The sequence below is a fragment of the Balaenoptera acutorostrata genome, chromosome 20, assembly GCF_949987535.1.
Source record: "Balaenoptera acutorostrata chromosome 20, mBalAcu1.1, whole genome shotgun sequence".
NCBI classification, from domain to species: domain Eukaryota; kingdom Metazoa; phylum Chordata; class Mammalia; order Artiodactyla; family Balaenopteridae; genus Balaenoptera; species Balaenoptera acutorostrata.
In genome coordinates, this window is record NC_080083.1 from 12,856,830 (window position 1) to 12,875,571 (window position 18,742).

At 49.7% G+C, this 18,742-nt stretch overlaps 1 protein-coding gene across 1 annotated transcript in view; it reads right to left on the bottom strand.

Annotated features, from left to right (window-relative positions):
* Positions 1-18,742, bottom strand: part of RAP1GAP2 (RAP1 GTPase activating protein 2) — a 213,424-nt gene that overhangs the window by 161,154 nt on the left and 33,528 nt on the right. The window contains exon 3 of the mRNA XM_007177458.2: positions 17,772-17,807. Coding sequence (XP_007177520.2) covers positions 17,772-17,807 — 36 coding nt within the window. The remainder of the gene's footprint in view (positions 1-17,771; positions 17,808-18,742) is intronic.

Sequence of the window (18,742 nt, forward strand, 5' to 3'; positions counted from 1 at the left end):
TACCTAAGTTTTTACAGCCGGAAAAAAAAAAACCAAACTGATTAACAGAACAATTATCTGGATTGCCACACCAGGGCATAGTCCTTGGCTCCCGCATTTCTCCCCAACCCAAGTCCAGCCAGTCTCCACATTTTGCAGATTCTACCGTGGAGCATCTTGTTTCCACATCACACCTGAAGCCACCTTCATCTCTCTCTTGAGCGGTTACTGGTCCACGTCCATCTGCTTCCAGTGGGGTCCCAGTGGCTCTACCTTAGCAGCCACGGTGACCCTCCAGACCTCTACTCAGAACCTCCAACTATCTATCTCCCCATAGCTCAATAAACTGAACACACTCTGAAGTCTGACCTTCAGGGCCCAGGAGCACAACCAGGCCCCCACCTCTTGGACCTGAATCCTCATTATTCTGAGACCCCAGCCACATCGACTCCCTGAGCAAACTTGCTCTTTTTCACCTCTGGGACGTACAAGATTCAAGAGACAGGTCAATGGAATAAAACAGAAGCCCAAAAAGGTATCTTTGGATATGTAAGAATTTAGTGGTGGAAATGGAAAACTAAAGTCTAGTGCTAGAACAACTGACTGATTATTTGGAAAAAATGAAAGTGTAAGTTTATCTCTCATCTTATCCCAAACTAAATTTCAAATGGATTAAAAAGTTAAATGTAAAAAGGAAATAAAACTATTGTTTTAAAAAAAAGAACATACAGGCAACCACCAACTTTCTGAATGGAGAATGACTTTTCTAAGCATAAAAGTAAAAAAGGAAGTCACAAATAAAAAGATTGACAGATTTTGCTATCTTAAAATTGAAAACTTTTGCACCAAAAAACAAGAGTCAAATTTATGGGCAAAGAGTAAACTGAGAAAAATTATTTGTAAATAAAAATATGAATGACAAGTTAACAGCTTTAATTAAAAGAGAGAAATCAACAAGAAGAATATGAATATACCAATAGAAAAATAGGCAAGAGTCATTAAGAAATATTTTCTTAAATAAATTAAAAAATAAATGTGTGAAAACATTTTACCTTTATTGGTAGCCAAAGGAAATCATCAAAGATACACACAAAGATTTATATTCAAGGACGTTTTTGCAGCATTAAAAACTAATAGTTAAAAATTAATAACAGGGGGAAGGGTAAGCTGGGACAAAGTGAGAGAGTGGCATGGACATATATACACTACCAAATGTAAAATAGATAGCTAGTGGGAAGAAGCCGCATAGCACAGGGAGATCAGCTCGGTGCTTTGTGACCACCTAGAGGGGCGGGATAGGGAGGGTGGGAGGGAGACGCAAGAGGGAGGAGATATGGGGATATATGTATATGTATAGCTGATTCACTTTGTTATAAAGCAGAAACTAACACACCATTGTAAAGCAATTACACTCCAATGAAGATGTTAAAAAAAAAATAATAATAACAGGGATTTCCCTGGCGGTCCAGTGGTTAAGACTCGGCGTCACTGCCGTGGGCCTGGGTTCAATCTCTGGTTGGGGAACTAAGATCGCAAGCCACACGGTGCGGCCAAAAAAAAATTTCTTTTTAGTGTTTTTTTTGAAAAATTAAAAACAACATTAACATCTAAAAATAAGGGACTTCCCTGGTGGTGCAGTGGTTGAGAATCCGCCTGCCAATGCAGGGGACACAGGTTCAGTCCCTGGTCTGGAAAGATCCCACATGCCACAGAGCAACTAAGCCCATGTGCCACAACTACTGAGCCTGCGCTCTAGAGCCCGAGAACCACAACTACTGAGCCCGCGTGCCACAACTACTGAAGCCCGCGTGCCTAGAGCCCGTGCTTCTCAACAAGAGAAGCCACTGCAATGAGAAGCCCGCGCATCACAACGAACAGTAGCCCCGGCTCACTGCAGCTAGAGAGAGCCCGCGTGCAGCAATGAAGACCCAAAGCAGCCAAAAATAAATAAATAAATTTAAAAATAAAAATAAAAGTGACTAAACTATGGAAAAATCATAATGATAGCATGGTATGCAATATTTTTAATTATGTTTTTAAAGAATATTTAATGGTGTTGAAAATGTCATTATATAGTAAGTTTTAAAAGGAAGCTAAAAGCTCAAAAAGACTAAAGAAACACATCAAAGTGAAAACATTTTAGGTGGTGGGTAATGGCTTTTTATTTTTTCATCTCAATATTTGTATGTATTTTCTAAATCTACAGTGAGCCCTTACTTATTTTTATCATCAGGAAAAATGCTAGTTTTAAAAGGGAAAAAAAAAAAGACTGTACCGATATGGGAAAATGTTTGTGCTACAACAAAGAAAAAAAGGACAGAAGCATATCCATCCAGGTCTGTGGAGAGAGACTCAAAGAGGTCATGAAAGTTTTCATTCACTTATTCAGAGTTAATTAATTAATGCTTGTATAATAAATAATAAAATAAAATGTGCTGTGGTCCATCACATCGATGTAAAAATTAAATATCAGTGAGGACGTGGGGAAGAGGACTCTAGGAGAACTCTCACACATCCCTGGTAGGAGTGTCAATGGTAAAACCTCTCTTGAGGACAATCTGGCTGCATCCGGTAGAGCTGCAACCCCCCAGCCCCACCCCCCCCACGTCCCTCTGCAGGTGACCTCTCACACAAATGCAGAGAGGGCCAGGTGAGGGGACAGGGCTGCAGCACTGTGTGCAACATCAGAAAATGGAAACAACGTTAAGTTTCCATCAGTTGGAGACACAACGGGGGAAACAAAAAATGTGATATGTTTGTGTGAAAAGAAAAACAAAAAATACTATGTGGCAATTAAAAAGGAGGAGCTACACCTATCTCTGATACCATGGATGGATTCCAAAATCCATGTGGAGTGGCACAAATGCAGAACTATAATGGTAACAACTAACACATCTAGTGTACTCTACGTGCCCACCCTGTTCTAAGCACTTGACATATGTAAATTTGCACAATCCCCAAAATAATCGTACATGAAGGTTTTAGGTTCTACCCTTATTCCCATTTACAGATGAACAAACTGAGGCACAGAGAAGTTAAGTAACCTGCTTGAGGTCTCACAGCTCTTAAGTGGCAGAGCCAAGACCTGAACCCCGGCAGGCTGATGGCAGAACACCACCATGACGTATAAATGCAAAAGGACATCATGCAGGTGAATTTTTAATACACACAAAAAACTATATTGTGTTTCTAGATACCTATCTTATGAATGTGAAAGTATTAAAAATGTGGGGGCTTCCCTGGTGGCGCAGTGGTTGAGAATCTGCCTGCTAATGCAGGGGACACGGGTTCGAGCCCTGGTCTGGGAAGATCCCACATGCCACGGAGCAGCTGGGCCCGTGAGCCACAATTGCTGAGCCTGCGCGTCTGGAGCCTGTGCCCCGCAACGGGAGGGGCCGCGATAGAGAAAGGCCCGCGCACCGCGATGAAGAGCGGTCCCCGCACCGCGATGAAGAGTGGCCCCCGCTTGCCGCAACTGGAGAAAGCCCTCACACGAACCGAAGACCCAACACAGCCAAAAATAAATAAATAAATAAATAAATAAAAAAGAAAATCCTTTAAAAAAAAAAAAAAAAATGTGGACTGAGAAAAGCACACCAAATTGCTGACAGAGCTCACCTCTACTGATGGAAGAGGCAATGTAACAGGGCCAAGAAGGAGTGATTCCAGGAACTTAACTTTATGATGTTTTACTTCTTTTCTTAAAAGAACAAAGCTCAAAAAGTTAAATATAGAATTACCACATGATCCAGCAATTCAGCTTCTGGGTATAACCCAAAAGAACTGAAAGCAGGGACTGAGATATTTGTACACCCATGTTCATAGCTGCATTATTCACAACAGCCAAAAGGTGGAAGCAACCCAAGCGTCTATTGACTGACGAGCAGATGAACAAAATGCGGCATTTACATACAATAAAATAATACACAACCTTAAAAAGGAAGGAAATTCTGACACATGCTACACCATGAATAAACCTTGAGTACATTATGCTAAGAAAAATAAGTCAGTCACAAGAGGGCAAATACTGCATGATTTCACTTATATAAGGTCCCTGGGGTAGTCAAATTCATAGAGACAGAAAGCAGAATGACGGGTGCCAGGGGCTGGCGGGAGGCGGGGAATGGAGAGGTAGTGTTTAATGGGTACAGAGTTTCAATTTGAGATCATGAAGAAGTTCTAGAAATGGATAGTGGTAATAGTTGGGCAACATTATAAATGTACTTACTGCCACTGTATATATTTCACCACAATTTTTTTTTAAAAAGATTTGATGAAAATGCAACAAAATGTTAACAACTGTCAATTCTGGGTCATGAGTCCTCAGCGGTTTGCCATGTCGTTGTTCTAAAAAACTAACAAAACAGGAGGCTCGGTGTGGTCGAGGACGTGGAGACCAGGCCCACAGCCTCGCAGCTGGCTCAGGCCTCCTCCATCTCTTCCCTGGTCCTCCTATTTTTACTGCATTGTGGTTGCTATGGAAACAAGGGGCACCTTGAGTTCCCAGAGCTCAGCCCAGGTGCTGCTAACTCCAGGAATAATGTCAGAGTGCGAATGAAATAAAAAGCCCGATCATCTGGGCCTCGTGTACACATACCTCTGCCCTCCTGATATATTTATCAAGGGACCATGTGTCCACGCGTGAGCCTGCAGTGACTGCCACCTGCATGCGTCTGTCCTCAGCAGCAGGCTTGGGTCTGGGTGCACATCGCTCCGGTTTGCCCATGGGGGTGTGCTTGCATGCATGCGGGCATGTCACATGGTTACGTGTATCTACCCAGCCCAGCACTATTACTACCAATACCAGAAATATTACAGCAGGGGACACTTCCCAGGCACTAACAATGTAGCAGGCACTGTGCTCCATGCTTCACCTGGATTATCTCCTTTAAACCTCACAACAACAGTACCTACATATAGGTACTATTATTATCCCCAGATCAAGAAATCAAGGCACAGAGAGGTTATGTAACTTGCCCAAGATCTCCCAGAGCACATGAACCTAACCACTGAATCTGTACTGTGGGGAAAAGAGATCTTTAAATGTCATTAGTTCCCAAACAGCTGCAAACCCTGCTGCAGCAGAAGCACCACCTCTGGCCCTGATAACACACAGGTTTCCTGGGCCCCACCCAGGCCTCAGGAAGCAGAGTCCCCAGGGTGGGTCTGCACTGCAGCCAGGGTGGATAACTAGTGGTCCCCTGGGTTCAGCTGACTGATAGGGTTGTATAAGGCATGGCAGGGTGGGGTCAGGGGCTGTTCCTCGGCCCAGAAACGGTCCTGGGAAAGTCTGTGATTCAATGCTCCTCAATTCCAGATGGCATCAGCTGGTGGCAAGGCAACCAAGAAAGAGGTAATAGCTGCTGTCACACACACACACACAAACCCCAGGGCAGGGCTCCAAAATTCAGTTATGTGGCTTTGTGGCCTGCCAGGCACGGATTTCCGCTCACTCCACCCTCTCAGAATGAGCTGGGCCGTGGGTGGAGAATGACAGTGCGGTAACCTGCCCGTTCACAGCTCAGCCCGAGGCAGGGAGGGGTCAGCCGCCTCACCTGGACAGCCAACAGTGACGGAGCCCAGGCTGGGCACCCCAGAGGCTCCCACAGCCTCAGCCCTCAAGGCGAGAGGGACACAGACAGAAACCACTGGACCAGCACAGGGCAGGAGGAGCTAAATGTGGAACCCCTGAGGTTCCAGCTGCTCCAGGAGCACAAGGAACAGAGTGCTTTGTCCTCAAAGGGAAGGAGGTGTTCACGGAGGAAGCAGCATCTAAGCTGGTCCTGGAAGGACAGGCGGGATGAAGCTGACGGGAGAGGAGGAAGTAAAGGCATTTCATGCCGGGCATTTCTGCATAAGCAGACGTCCAGGCTGAAAAGTGCCAGGAAACAGCAAATCACATCACCCGGCTGGAGCTAAAGGTCAAGAGGAGACACAGTTGTAAGGGGGTCGGGGGGAACAACTAGATATGTACTGGGGCACAGAGAGGTTAAATAACTTGCCCAAGGTCACCCAGCTGTTAGAATCAGGATTTAAACATAAGCTGCCTGACTCCAAAGCCCATGAATTAACCACTAAGATGGGGCTCACCGGCTGGTAGCCTTTTCTTCTGCACATGCTTTAGAATGCTGTAGAGCTGGACCTGTCTGGACTGGGAGCAATGTTTCTCAGTGGGTTGGGGGAGCTCTTACACCCCTGCCCTGGAGACTCAGCAATGCCTGGAGACGTTTTTGATTGTCACTACTAGGGGGTAGGTTGCTGGCACCTCATGAGCAGAGGTTAGAGATGCTGCTGAACACCCTACAGTGTACAGGAGAGTCCCCACAACAAAGAATTCTCCAGCCCCAACTGTCAACAGAAACCCTGGGCTAGAGAGACTCACCCACCTACAGCCCATTTTAACATCCAGCCCCACCTGAGCCATTGACATTCATCACACCCGTTTATCCCTTGGGACAGGGGTTCCCAAATTTTGCTGCACGTTGGAATCACCCGGGAATCTTTTTAAAGTGCTGATGCTGGGTCCCACCCTAGATACTCTGATTTCCAAGCCTGGAATTGGGTGCGACCTGGGCATGAGAATTTTTTTAAGCCTCCCAGGTGATACCAAAGTGCAGAAAAGCTTGAGAACCAGTGCTTTGGTTGAGGGCACAGAGGATCCAACTATCTTCTGTGGACCATGGACAGTTAGTTTTTCTAATGCCAGAAAGAGAAGTCATTGGGGAGTAAACACAAACAAAGACTGCCCAGGGGGACTTCCCTGGTGGTCCAGTGGTTAAGACTCCGTGCTCCCAATGCAAGGGGCCTGGGTTCGATCCCTGGTCAGGGAACTATGATCCCATATACCACGCCCCGCAACTACTGAGCCCACGTGTTCTAGAGCCCACGCGCTGCAACTAGAGAAAGCCACGCGACACAACTAGAGAAGCCCGCGTGCCACAACAAAGACCCAGCTCAGCCAAAATAAAATTAATTAATTAATTAGTTAATTCAAAAAAAAAAGACTGCCCAGTCCCCACCCAGGGTCCCGGGGACAAGCCCATGCAGAATCAGGACTAACAAGGTCTACCATCGGTGCCGTGGATACGGGCCTCCTTGGAGCAGTTAGAGACGGCTGTGGGGATGATGAATTAGAGTTGGCGGAGGCCCGAGGAGGAGGTTGATTAGAGAGCCTTTGTCACCATCTGGGCAGGAGATAATGGGCCTGAACCGGGAGGAGGGCAGGAGAGGACCAATCCCCATGACTCAGAGGCCTCACAACCCAGTGACAGAGAAAGAACTGGATTAGGAAGAAAGAAAAGATTAATTGAGAGTGAGTCCAGTCTGGAGCCAGAGCAGGAAATGACCAGTCAGTGGCTGAAGGCAGTGGTGAGAGCACCAGGGAAGGGGTGACTTGGGGAGAAGGGACCAGGGAGTAGGCCACAGGGAGATAGGAACTGAGACCCGCAGGGCTGACACACCTGGAGCAGAAGTGGCGCACAGGTGGGGTGAATCTGGCCTGCAGGATGGGTGACATATGGCTTTGTTTTTTTTTTTTAATTCTTGAGCTAGTTGTCAAGATGTTGCCCAAAACTCCAGATTTCCAGCTTCTCCTGTAACGTGGAAGATCTGGGGAGACAGGTGGCATTCCTGCAGAGCACAGATGTGTGCTTGCCGGTGCCCCCAGGCCCCCCCTGGCAGTTGTACTAGGCCCTGCCAGATCCCTGCAGGCATCAGGTCTGTCTTCAGAAAGAAGAGACCAGGTCCTAAATCAGAAAGTGGTGAAGATGGAGGAGCTGACAGGAAAGCAGGAAAGGGGCCAGGCACCGTGCAGAGGCCGACAGCCGACCTCCGGTGTCCTGGTCCTACACCCACTGCCTTCGAGCTGGGCCGTCTCAAGTTAGGAACATCCCCACTTGGGGTCTCAGTGTACTGATCTGTAAACAAGGAGGCTGAAGCCCTTGATCTCTCGTCGTCCATCCTCATGTCCATCAGGCTCCTGCAGGCTGCCCAGGGCCAATCCCTTTGGCCAGGCTTTGAAATGAAGCCTAGAAAACCTGAACACTTCCAACAAAGATCAGGCCAGGCAGTGAGAAATCCCAAACAGAGCCAAGGAGGCCAGGGATGACCCGCCAGGGGCACAGAAGACTCGGGGAACAGGAGCCATCTTCCAAATTCTGAGGGGCTCTCAGGAGAAAGCAGGATTATTAGCCTTGTTTAGGGGTGGGAGATGAGCGACCAAGTGGTAGCAGTTACAGAAATTCCAGACGAAAATAATGGTCAGCTTTGAACAATCAGAGCTGTATTGCAATATAATAGGCATCCTTACACGATAATGAGCTCCCCGTCACTGGAGGTAACCAAGCTCAGGCTGGATGACTAGTTTTAGGGGCACAAGGGATTCACATAGTGGCTAATTTGACCTTTTTATTTCAAGCCCTAAGATTCAAGGATTCCAGAGATCTGGGGATCTCTCCTGAAGGCTCCCCTCTCCCTTTTCCAGCACTCCCAAGGAAAGGTGCTGGGGATTAGGCTCTAGACTCTTCCAGAGAGGGAAGGCCGAGATGGTCTGGAAAAAGCATAGAACGTCTACTTCCTTGCTCCCCTTGCCCTTCACCAGGACCACAGCCCCCAGCAACCCCTGCCACACAGCCCCCATCCCAGCACAGCCTCACCCAGCACCCCCTCAGAGGCAGGGGGAGCAGCTAGCTCCTGAGCGGGGCTCCCAGCACAAGCCAGAGGGACCATCTACATCCCCTCCTGACATCCCCATCCCCACTCCCTGCTCCCAGCCTCAGAGGAACCAGCAGGAGGACAGCGATAGAAGCAAGCACTCCCCCAACTCCAGACATGTCGGAGTGTTTCCTGGGCACCTGTCCATCAGGAGCCTCTCCAAGAGGATGCAGGGGTCCAGACACACCCAAAGGGCCCACATGTGTGGACAGAAAGCACAAGGGATGCACAGCGTGGGTAGTCAAAGCCTCTCGCCAAAGCCCAGTGGGAGCAATTCTCCCCTAGCCCTGGCGAAATCCAGCTCCCGGTGAGCCAGGCAGAGCCCTCTGGCCTCCTCCCCACGGGACCCTGAGCCTTCCCATCCAGGACAGGCCAGCAGGCCTCTGAAGAAGCTCAAGGGCATGGCCAGAGCCCTGAGCGTCCACAAGGACTTTCAGGGAGCTGGAGTGAGGGGGGCACCCCAGGATAGTTGGACCTGGGCTGGCAGGCCACAGGCTGCCCCATATGCATTCTGCTCCCCCGCATCCCTGCCCTTGTCCCCATTAGCCCTGTCCCACGGGATCAACAAGCACCATTCAGCTCACCAGCCACAAGGAAAAACCCCCACGGGGCCCCAGGAATAAGCAGAGCCCCTCCTGCCCACCATCCCGCACCCATCTCAGAAGAGCCCCAGTGCCCAGTACCTACTGGCCAGAGCTGCCAGCCAGCTCCCTGCTGCCCATCATCAGATACCCACCAGACCTGGTCAAGACCCAGGGAGCGGCTTGTCCATCAAGAAATCAGAACAGGGACTCACCAGGGCTTCCTGGGCATGATGGGGACCGGCCAGGATGAGGGCCAGGAGCACACAAATCCCTGGGGTTTGCAGACCTTGCTGCCTGGCAAATGGCACCTTTAGGTGCTTCCCCCAGTGCCTGGCAATGAAATCAGGCCACAGCCCAAACGCCGGCTAAGCACCCGCCTGCCTTGCTTCTCCCCGTAGCCGCTCACGCCCCACGACTCCAGATCCCAAAACAGGCATGTTCGTGGTTACCATAGGAACTCGCTACAGCCGAAAAAGGCACCACACAGTCACCCACATGGGCCCTCAAAGCTCATGTCCACCTGCACGGGCAAGCCTGCACACACGCCGACACACACCTACACGCGCCAGCACTGTTCTCAGGCTCAGGGATCATCCTAACGAATCAATGAACCAGGGTTGATACTTTAGACAGAAGCAGGGAGGCTCCCCTCGGCCCCACCTGGAACGTGTCTGGAAGTGGGTTCCCTGCACGTCCCGTGTGGCCAGCTGTCGGTTACAAGAGCAGTGGCACCAGCTAGGGCCCACCTGGTGCTCACCTGCCAAGGCGCACCTGGAGCTGGGGAGGAGGGGGGTTGCAGAGCCCGGGACCACCACCAGCTCTGCCCGCAAGGCCAGGGAGAGGGCACTGCCCAGCCTGCTTCCCCGGCGGCCGACCACCTCCTTCACCCCACAGGATGCTGCTTCTCTCCTCTGTACCCTTCTATGGGAGGGTGGGGGGTAGGTATAAAGGTCAGGACCTAAGCCAGCCACTTGGGAGGGGAGAGGGGAAAGGAGGAGCAGAGACTGTATATTCAGAGCCTTACTCTCTCCCTCTACCCCAAGCTGCGCAAACTCCCCATCTCCGTACACGGGACCAACATCTGCTCAAAGGCTCACCCAGAACCTTGAGTCTTCACCCGGTCCCTTCCCCTCGCTCCCACCTCCTACATCCAAACCAGCTCCAGGCTGGGGAGTCCGCCTCCTCAAGAGCTCTCCAGTCTGTCCACTCTCCCCAACCCCACTGGCCCTGCTCTGGCCTCCAGCCTCTCCAGTGAGTCAGCAGATGGCAGCCAGCGGGGCGTTCAGACTCAAATCTGGCCACGTTACTCCCCTGCTTTAAAGCCTTTCCATGGCTCCCGGCCACACAGAGGGGCAAGCCCAGCCCTCCACACAGCCCTCCCACACTCCTGGACGTGGCCCAGCCTGACCCGGCAGTCGCACCCAGTGATCTGTCTGGTGTCATAACCGCACCCAGGTCCCTCCCAGCCCACGCCACTCACACCCCACCCCACTGCCTACGTGCTGTTGCTGCTGCCCCGGGTGCCTCTCTCCTCTCCGGGCTGGCCTCACTCACCTTTGGAGATGGCTGAGGCATCACCAAGTCTCCAGGAAGCCCGTCTCCATCCTCTCTGAGGACATCTCTGCTAGCACTTGTCACATTCCATTGCAACTGTCTGTCTGTCTGTCTCCCTATGGGACTATAAGCTTTCATGAGCAGAGACTGTGTCTTTTTTTTTTTTCTTTGTTGCCGCGTGCGGGCTCTCTAGTTGCAGTGAGCGGGGGCTACTCTTCGTTGCGGTGCGCGGGCTTCTCGTTGCGGTGGCTTCTCTTGCTGCGGAGCACAGGCTCTAGGCACGCGGGCTTCAGTAGTTGTGGCACGTGGGCTTCAGTAGTTGTGGCACGTGGGCTTTAGAGCACAGGCTTCAGTAGTTGTGGCGCATGGGCTTAGTTGCTCCGCAGCATGTGGGATCTTCCCAGACCAGGGATTGAACCCATGTCCCCTGCCTTGGCAGGCAGATTCTTAACCACTACACCACCAGGGAAGTCCCGAGACTGTGTCTTTTTCATCTTTGCTTCCCCACCAGCCCCAGCGCCTAGCACTGGGCTTCGAATGCAGGTGCCCAATAAATGTGAGCTTAACTGATTCAGCCTTCTAACCCCACAAAACATCAAGTTCCCCCTGTCTTTGGCAACCCCAGCAAACTCAGCAGACACCCTAGATATGTAGGAGATGAGCTGACTCAGATGGGGCAGGCTCAGAAGGTTCTAAAGCATCTTTATGCCTCAAGGAGTCTTGTAATCCACAGTAAACAAAGACCTGGTGGTCAAAGATGGGAGAAGTGAATTGGTGATCGTGACCCTCAACCGATGCATGAAAAAAAGCCATTATAGGGACTTCCCTGGTGGCCCATTGGTTAAGACTCTGTGCTTCCAATGCCGGGGTTGCGGGTTCAATCCCTGGTCTAAGATCCCACGTGGCTGCAATGCAGCCAAAAAAAAAAGCCATTACATCGGAATCAAGGGGTGGACTGTGGAGGGATGGGCTTTCTGGTAGGGCTGGAAAGCTGAGGCAGAGACTTGATGCACAGCTGCCTGGGCCCTGACTCTGCTCTCCCCGCACCCCCCGAGAATGTAGCCTTGCTAACAACACCAAGAGAACCTGGAGAGGCAGATGTCTGTACAGGGAATCGCCCAGATTTTGTACATAATCCTCATAGGATGGGGACTGAAGCCCTGAGTTTAAAAGGGCTGTGACATAGCAAGAAATTGAGCTTTCTAGATGTGGCAAGCCCCAACAATGGCTCCAGCAGCTGCCATCAGGGACCCCAGGGCCCAAGGGAAGTTACGCTGAGACACAGCGTCTGCTGCTGCCCTACGTGCTCACCTCCCTTCTAAGATTTTAAATGTTAGCTGGTGAAATCTGAAACCTAGAGTACAGATGGCTGTGTGGTGTCTTCTGACCAAACCACAGGACAGCTGAAATGCTGCCCCAGCCAGGCTGCTAGGAAGACAGCTCCTCCAGACCCTCTCCCTCCTTCTCCTGAGGAAGAAATAAGACGGCACAGTGACCTCTGGGCCCTCATACGCGCTTTCTCTCTATTTAGAGATGCCCACTTCTAGTGACCAAGAGCAGGGACCATCAATTAAAAAGTTGGATTCTTTCCCCTGCGCGGCAGTGGGTTCTAACTTCCCGGTCATCAGGAATGTGCATGATGCCCTCCCCCAGCAGGAGAGACAGGCTGCACTGAATCATCTCCACGCTCACGCAGTCCCACGACGGCCACTGCCTGTGTATCACAGTCATCTCAGACGGCTGGAGCATGGCTTACCAGCCCATGCAGCAGACACACACACACACACACACACACACACACACACATCTTTTTCTTTAGCAAAGAAGCAGGAGTCTCTGAGAGGGAGGGCAAGGGGCAGCAAAAAAAAAGAGTGGAGAAAAGTATCAGAGGCTCCCAGTTCAGGTCATCCCCTCTGGATGCTGCTTCAAGGACCTCCATGAGCAAACACATGGCCCTGCCAACCTAGGCTCCCCCTGTGGGAATCCAGTCAGACTATGGTTCAACCACTGCAACACAGACCGTATCCCAAGCTGGCCTGGGAGCAGGCTGGCGAAGGGGCGTTCCCCACCTGCTGTCCCTGCCTCTTTCTCTCCAGCCCCCCATCTCATGTGATGGGCTAACCATGGTGACCCATAATTCATTCATCCAGCAAATACAGACTGAGAACCTGCTATATGCCAAGCATGGTGTAAGGCTCTGGGGAGCCAGAGATGAAGTATGCAGAACCTCTGCTCTCAAAGACACTCATTCATTCGTGCATGCGTTTGCTTAGTCAACAGAGAGCACCTACCATCATCAAGGTCCTGAGAGAAATGCAAAAGGACAAAAGGCATGAAGGTGAACTCCCAGAAAGTCAAAGCTAGAAGAGAGCAGACTGGGCACCAGTCCAACCCTCCCACTTTACAGATGGGGAAACTGAGGCTTGGAGAGGTTAACAATTTGTTAGTCTTCGCCTCCCAATTTTTTCTCCTGTATGTGCTGCCACCACCCCCCTATCCAGTGTTCTTGTCTGGCTCCAGGGCCCCAGCACCCCTTGCCTCTGAGGGTCTTCATCATTCAGGCACCCCAGACCCCTCTCAACCTGGGCCTCCAGCAGGGGGCTGGGCCCTCCCATCCACAGTGTTGTGGAGGCAGGGGTGCATTCTGGGGCCAAAGCACCAGACTCTCTATCTAAATCGGGAAAAGAGTGGAAAAGTAGGGCGGAGAGAGGTGCTGAGAACTATTTAGCTCCAGCCTGGACTGAACCAGCCATGAAGTACAGACCTGGATTCAAATCCCAGCTACATGACCTACTCCCTGATGACCTTGACCAAGTTTCCTAACCTCCCAAGCCTCCCTTTCTCTTCTGTAAAATGCGGACAGTAGTGGTAGCTGCTTCCCGAGATGGTTGTGAAACCTCAGGGAAACTGTGTGATGAAAAGTGAGCACATAGTAAGTGCTCAATAATGGTGGTGCCAGAACCCCCATCTTCGGAGCTGCATAGCTCAGGGACACTTCCAGGAGTTGTGTGGCTGACTCTCTTCGTGTCAAGGACACCAGGTCCCTGGGAAAGGAGCTGAGGCAATCGGGAGCATGGACTGCAGTCCAGGGGTATCTGGTGCTCAGTGGAGAAGCCAATGGGCTGCATTAGTACAGAAAGATGTCTCACCCAGCAGAGGCCGAAGGAAGGCAGCATCTGGGTACCTGGAAGAGCCCTAGCTCATGCAGTTGGCTGCCTAAGGACCTGTCAGTAAGCAGAGCCATATCCTGGGCACCCAGGCAGAATTTCTTCTTAGGTATTAGTGGGGAGGAGAATGAGGGAGCAGCTACTGATCTTCCCTTTAGTCCTAAGAGTCATGCGGGTGACGGGATAAAACCTCCTATGGTATCTGCCCAGCCCACAACTCATCCTTCTTCTCTGAGAACTAACCCCTCCCACAGAGAGAGGTGGCTGCAGCAGACATATTTTATCCATAAACCCCATCTCTCCAGCTAAACTGATTGGACCATGCTGGGCCAATCAGATTCCCTCTTTTTTTTTTTTACAGTTTTATTGAGATGTAGTTTATTTACTATAGAATTCACCATTTCTAGGTCTATAATTCAATGGTTTTCAGTATATTCACAAGGTTGTACAACCATTACCACGAACTAGTCCCAGAACATTTTCATCACCCCAAAAAGAAGACTGTATCTTTGCATTTGGATTATTTCCATTTGGGGCTATTATTAATAATGTCGCTCTGAACATTCACGTACAAGTTTCTCTATGGACATAGGTTTTCATTGCTCTTGGATGTATACTTAAGAATGGAATTGCTGGTCATACGGTAACTCTATGTTTAACCTTTTGAGAAACTGCCAAATTGTTTTCCAAAGCAGCTGCACCCTTTTACATTCCCACCAGCAGCATGTAAGGCTTCCAATTTCTCTACATCCTCACCTACACTTGTTATTATCTGTCTTTTTGATTATAGTCATTCTAGTGGGTGTGAAGTAGTATCTCACTGTGGCTTTGATGTGCATTTCTCTGATGACTAATGACGTTGAACATCTTTTCATGTGCTCATTGGCCATTTATATAACTTCTTTGGAAAAATGGTTATTCAGAGTCTTTGCCCATTTTTAAATTCTTTTTGTCTTTGTATTATTGAGTTGTTAGAGTTCTTTATATATTTTAGATATGAGTCCCTTATCAGATATGTGATTTGAAAATATTTTCTCCCATTCTGTGCATTGTCTTTTTACTTTCCTAATGGTGTCCTTTGTAACACAAAAGTTTTTAATTTTGAAGGAGTTCAATTAATCAATTTGTTGTTCTTGTTGTTTTTGTTGCTTGTGCTTTTGGTGTCATACCTAAGAAACCACTGCCTTATCCAAGGCCACAAAGATTTTCATCTATGTTTTCTTCTAAGAGTTTGATAGTTTGGGCTCTTACATTTAGGTCTTTGATCCATTTTGAGTTAATTTTTGTATACGGTGTGAGACAGGGATTCAATTTCATCCTTTGCATGTGGATATCAGTTGTCCCAGCACCATTTGTTGAAAGACTATTTTTCTCCATTGAATTGTCATGACATATTGTACTTGTTGAAAATCAATTGACCACAAATGTGAGGGTTTATTTCTGGACTCTGAATTCTATTCCGTTGATCTGTATGTCTATCTCTATGCCATTACCAAACTCTCTTGATTACTGTCACTTGGTAGTAAATTTGAACTCACGAGGTACAGTCCTCCAACTTTGTTCTTCATTTTCAAGATTATCCTTGAATTTCCATATGAATTTTAGGATCAGTTTATCAATTTTCTCAAGGAAGGCAGCTGGGATTTTGATGGGGATGCATTTCCAGTTCCTGTTTAACGCTCCCTGAGCTCTAGCTCCACCTCCTCCCCTTGGGTTCCCTGAGGCACCTGGGATTTTTTTCCATAAACTCCATCTTTTGCTTAACCAGATTACACTGGGGTTTTGTTTCTTGCAATCAAAAGAATCTTAACCAAGTACAAGTAGGAACACAGTCCTACACACTGTCCCAAACAACCCTCTCAACACCACCTCCCCAAGGCCTAAGACCTCAGACTGTCCCCCACGTACCCAGAGAGGCCACTGGGGTCCCAGTCTCAACACTGGCCCATGCCCCCAGCCCTTCACTCCACCTTGTAACTAGTTCCTTTGCAGGTTACATGTATCATCTTTACTAGTTAAAACAAACAGGCCCTCAATAAACACTTGTGAAATTTAACTAGATGTCCCAAGACGGTACCAAAAAAACCCACTCCGACCACTCTACACCCCTTAGTAACTCAGCTTCCTACCTAGCATCTCATGCAATACGCGATAGGAAGCTCTAGGAAGGCCAGACATCGCTGTGCCCACTGGACAAAGGATACGGAAACTGAAGTCCAGAGAAGTTAACTGTCTTGCCCAAGAGTGACTTGCCCTAAATGCTGGACTGCCCTGATGCACACCCCACGCCAATCAGCAGAGGCACAGACAGGCCCATTGTCCCGCCCCATCTTTAAGAGCTACTTTAGAAGCTACCTCCTCCTGGCAGTCTTCCAAGATTGCTCCCACTACATCCCTGGCATCAACTCTACAGAGAGACTGAAAGCTCTCAGAGGGCAGGGACAGTTTTCCATCCATCCCTGCCCTGCTAACTGCCCACCCTCACCCTTCTGAGCAAAACAAATCTGAGTGGGAAGCTTCCTTGTTTTGACCCCCCTTAGATGCCAGCTCGCAAGATTGGCTGTGCTCTGCCCAGGGAAGTGTACCCAGGGGATGCACAGTCAGTGCTGGCAACTAAATGGCATGGCAGAGAGAGGCCAGCCTGGAAAATCTTTCAGCTGAGATGGGGGAGTTACAAGCAGGAGGGGCTGCCTGAAAAGGAGGACACTTAGTAGAGGAATTTTTCATGCTTGAGCCAATTCACATGTGGCAGGATAATATTTTGAGCTAGTGACCAATGCTGTTTTTCCCTCCTAAAATTTCCCTCCTTTTTAACTCACTTAATTGGAGAAGGTGGTTGGTCAGTACTCATTGCCCAAGGGAGGGATGCAGTTGGGAACCGACTTTTGTTAAGTCTCAAGGGGGAAAGACGATCCAGATGCAGACAAAATGGTTTGGCCAGAAACACAGAGGGAAAAGAACGAAGGTGATGAGACAGAGGCAGTCAGAGGTTCTAGGACAAAGGGGTGTCTGCTCAGGGCTCCCCAGACAGACCAGCAGACACGTGGTAAACCGAGGCAGACAATCAATCCCCAGACCCTGAATCTGGTGCTGGAATTCTCAGAGAGCCTCAGGGCCAGTCTGATCAGGATGACAGACGTCTGGTAATAGATGACTCGATGACCAACTGACCACCCACAAACACACACACACTGGGGTGTTTTCCCAGGTCCTAGAACTGTGTGGCACAATTTTCCAGGTAGGTGGGAATGTCAGAAAGACAGCCCAGGACTTCCCTGGCGGTCCAGTGCTTAAGACTCCACACTTCTACTGCAGGGGGGGGCATGGGTTCGATCCCTGGTCAGGGAAGTCTGCATGCCGTGCAGTGCGGCAAAAAAAAAAATAGCCTCTTGGGACTGGGGCTATAAAAATTATATATAAAAATAAAATGATTATAAGTGATGGAAAATTAAAATATAAAAATTAAAGCGATGGAAAATACAATTATCTTTCTTATACCCTTGAGTTGTGGCCTGAAAGTTTCACTGCCGTACACATTTCCACCACACTGGTCCCCCTGCTTGCTTCCCAGCATCTGCCTTTTCCCGGATACCTCAGGAATCAAGAACTCAGTCCAGCCTCCTCCAAGTCCACAAGCCCCTGGACTGAGACGGAGAATCAGACAAATGCAACAGTCCCGCTCACGTTTTCCACAACCAGGAGGGAAATGAGGGCCCCAGAAGAGCTCTATCTGCCGTTACCTCTGACCTTTACGTAACAGGAAGTGGCTACTTACTTGACCTTCAGGCTCGCCAGCATGGTCTTGTCGATCCTGCCGAGAGAAAAGCAAGGGCTTCCGTCAGTGCCAGGGCTGAAGGCTCCCACCAAGCGCCTGCAGGGGACAGGTCCCGGGGCCAGCCCAGACCACCAGCCCTGCAGGGTCCTGGACAATGTGGCTTCAGGAGGAAGGAATTCCTCCTCCAGCCCAGAAAGGGAGGACTTGGGAGCTCTGGGACGGCTGGAGCCACTCATAACCCAGTGAGATGGGTCCTGTTAGTCTCCCTATTTTAGAGATGAGGAAACAGGCTCGGGAGGATACAATCACTGGCCCAGTCTGGATCCCAGTATCTGACTCCAGACCCAGGGATCTAAAGCACTTTGTATGCCATCTCTCCTTTCGTTACCCAAGCTCCACAAGAGGACTCTGCAACCCAGCCTCATGGGTCACAGCGGCTGGACAATCAGTGCATGGATATTGCCTGGGATTCTGCTTTAGAAAGATGCCACAACCTCCAGCACCAGGGGCCCTCCTGCTCTGGGAGCTGCCAGTTCCTCTAAGAAGGCATAAGCCACTCCTGAGACAGAACCTGGCAGCAGGCGCCGGGGTGCACAGGAGGTGGGATCTGTCGGGCACAGGAGCTCAGAGCCCGGAAGATCACGTTTGCGGCAGACTGTCCTGGCAGCCAGCAACTCTACCCCAGCCTGCGCCCACCCTTGCTGGAAGACAAGGCAGGGCTGCTAGGCTTCTATTTTTACCCTCTGCATATGTCAGCCCTTATGGCTTGTAAAAGAGGCCCCTTCCTCTCTCCAGAGACAGAAAGGCAAGATTCCCACTCTCTGTCTCCTCTTGTTTAGGGGGGTCACAAATACCAGGGTCACATCACCATCAGTGTCACCACTGCGCCATGTCATCATTGCCATTAATGCCACCAAAATCACCACCACCTCCAGGAGGCTTGAAACCCTGGAAAGTTCTTATAGCCACCT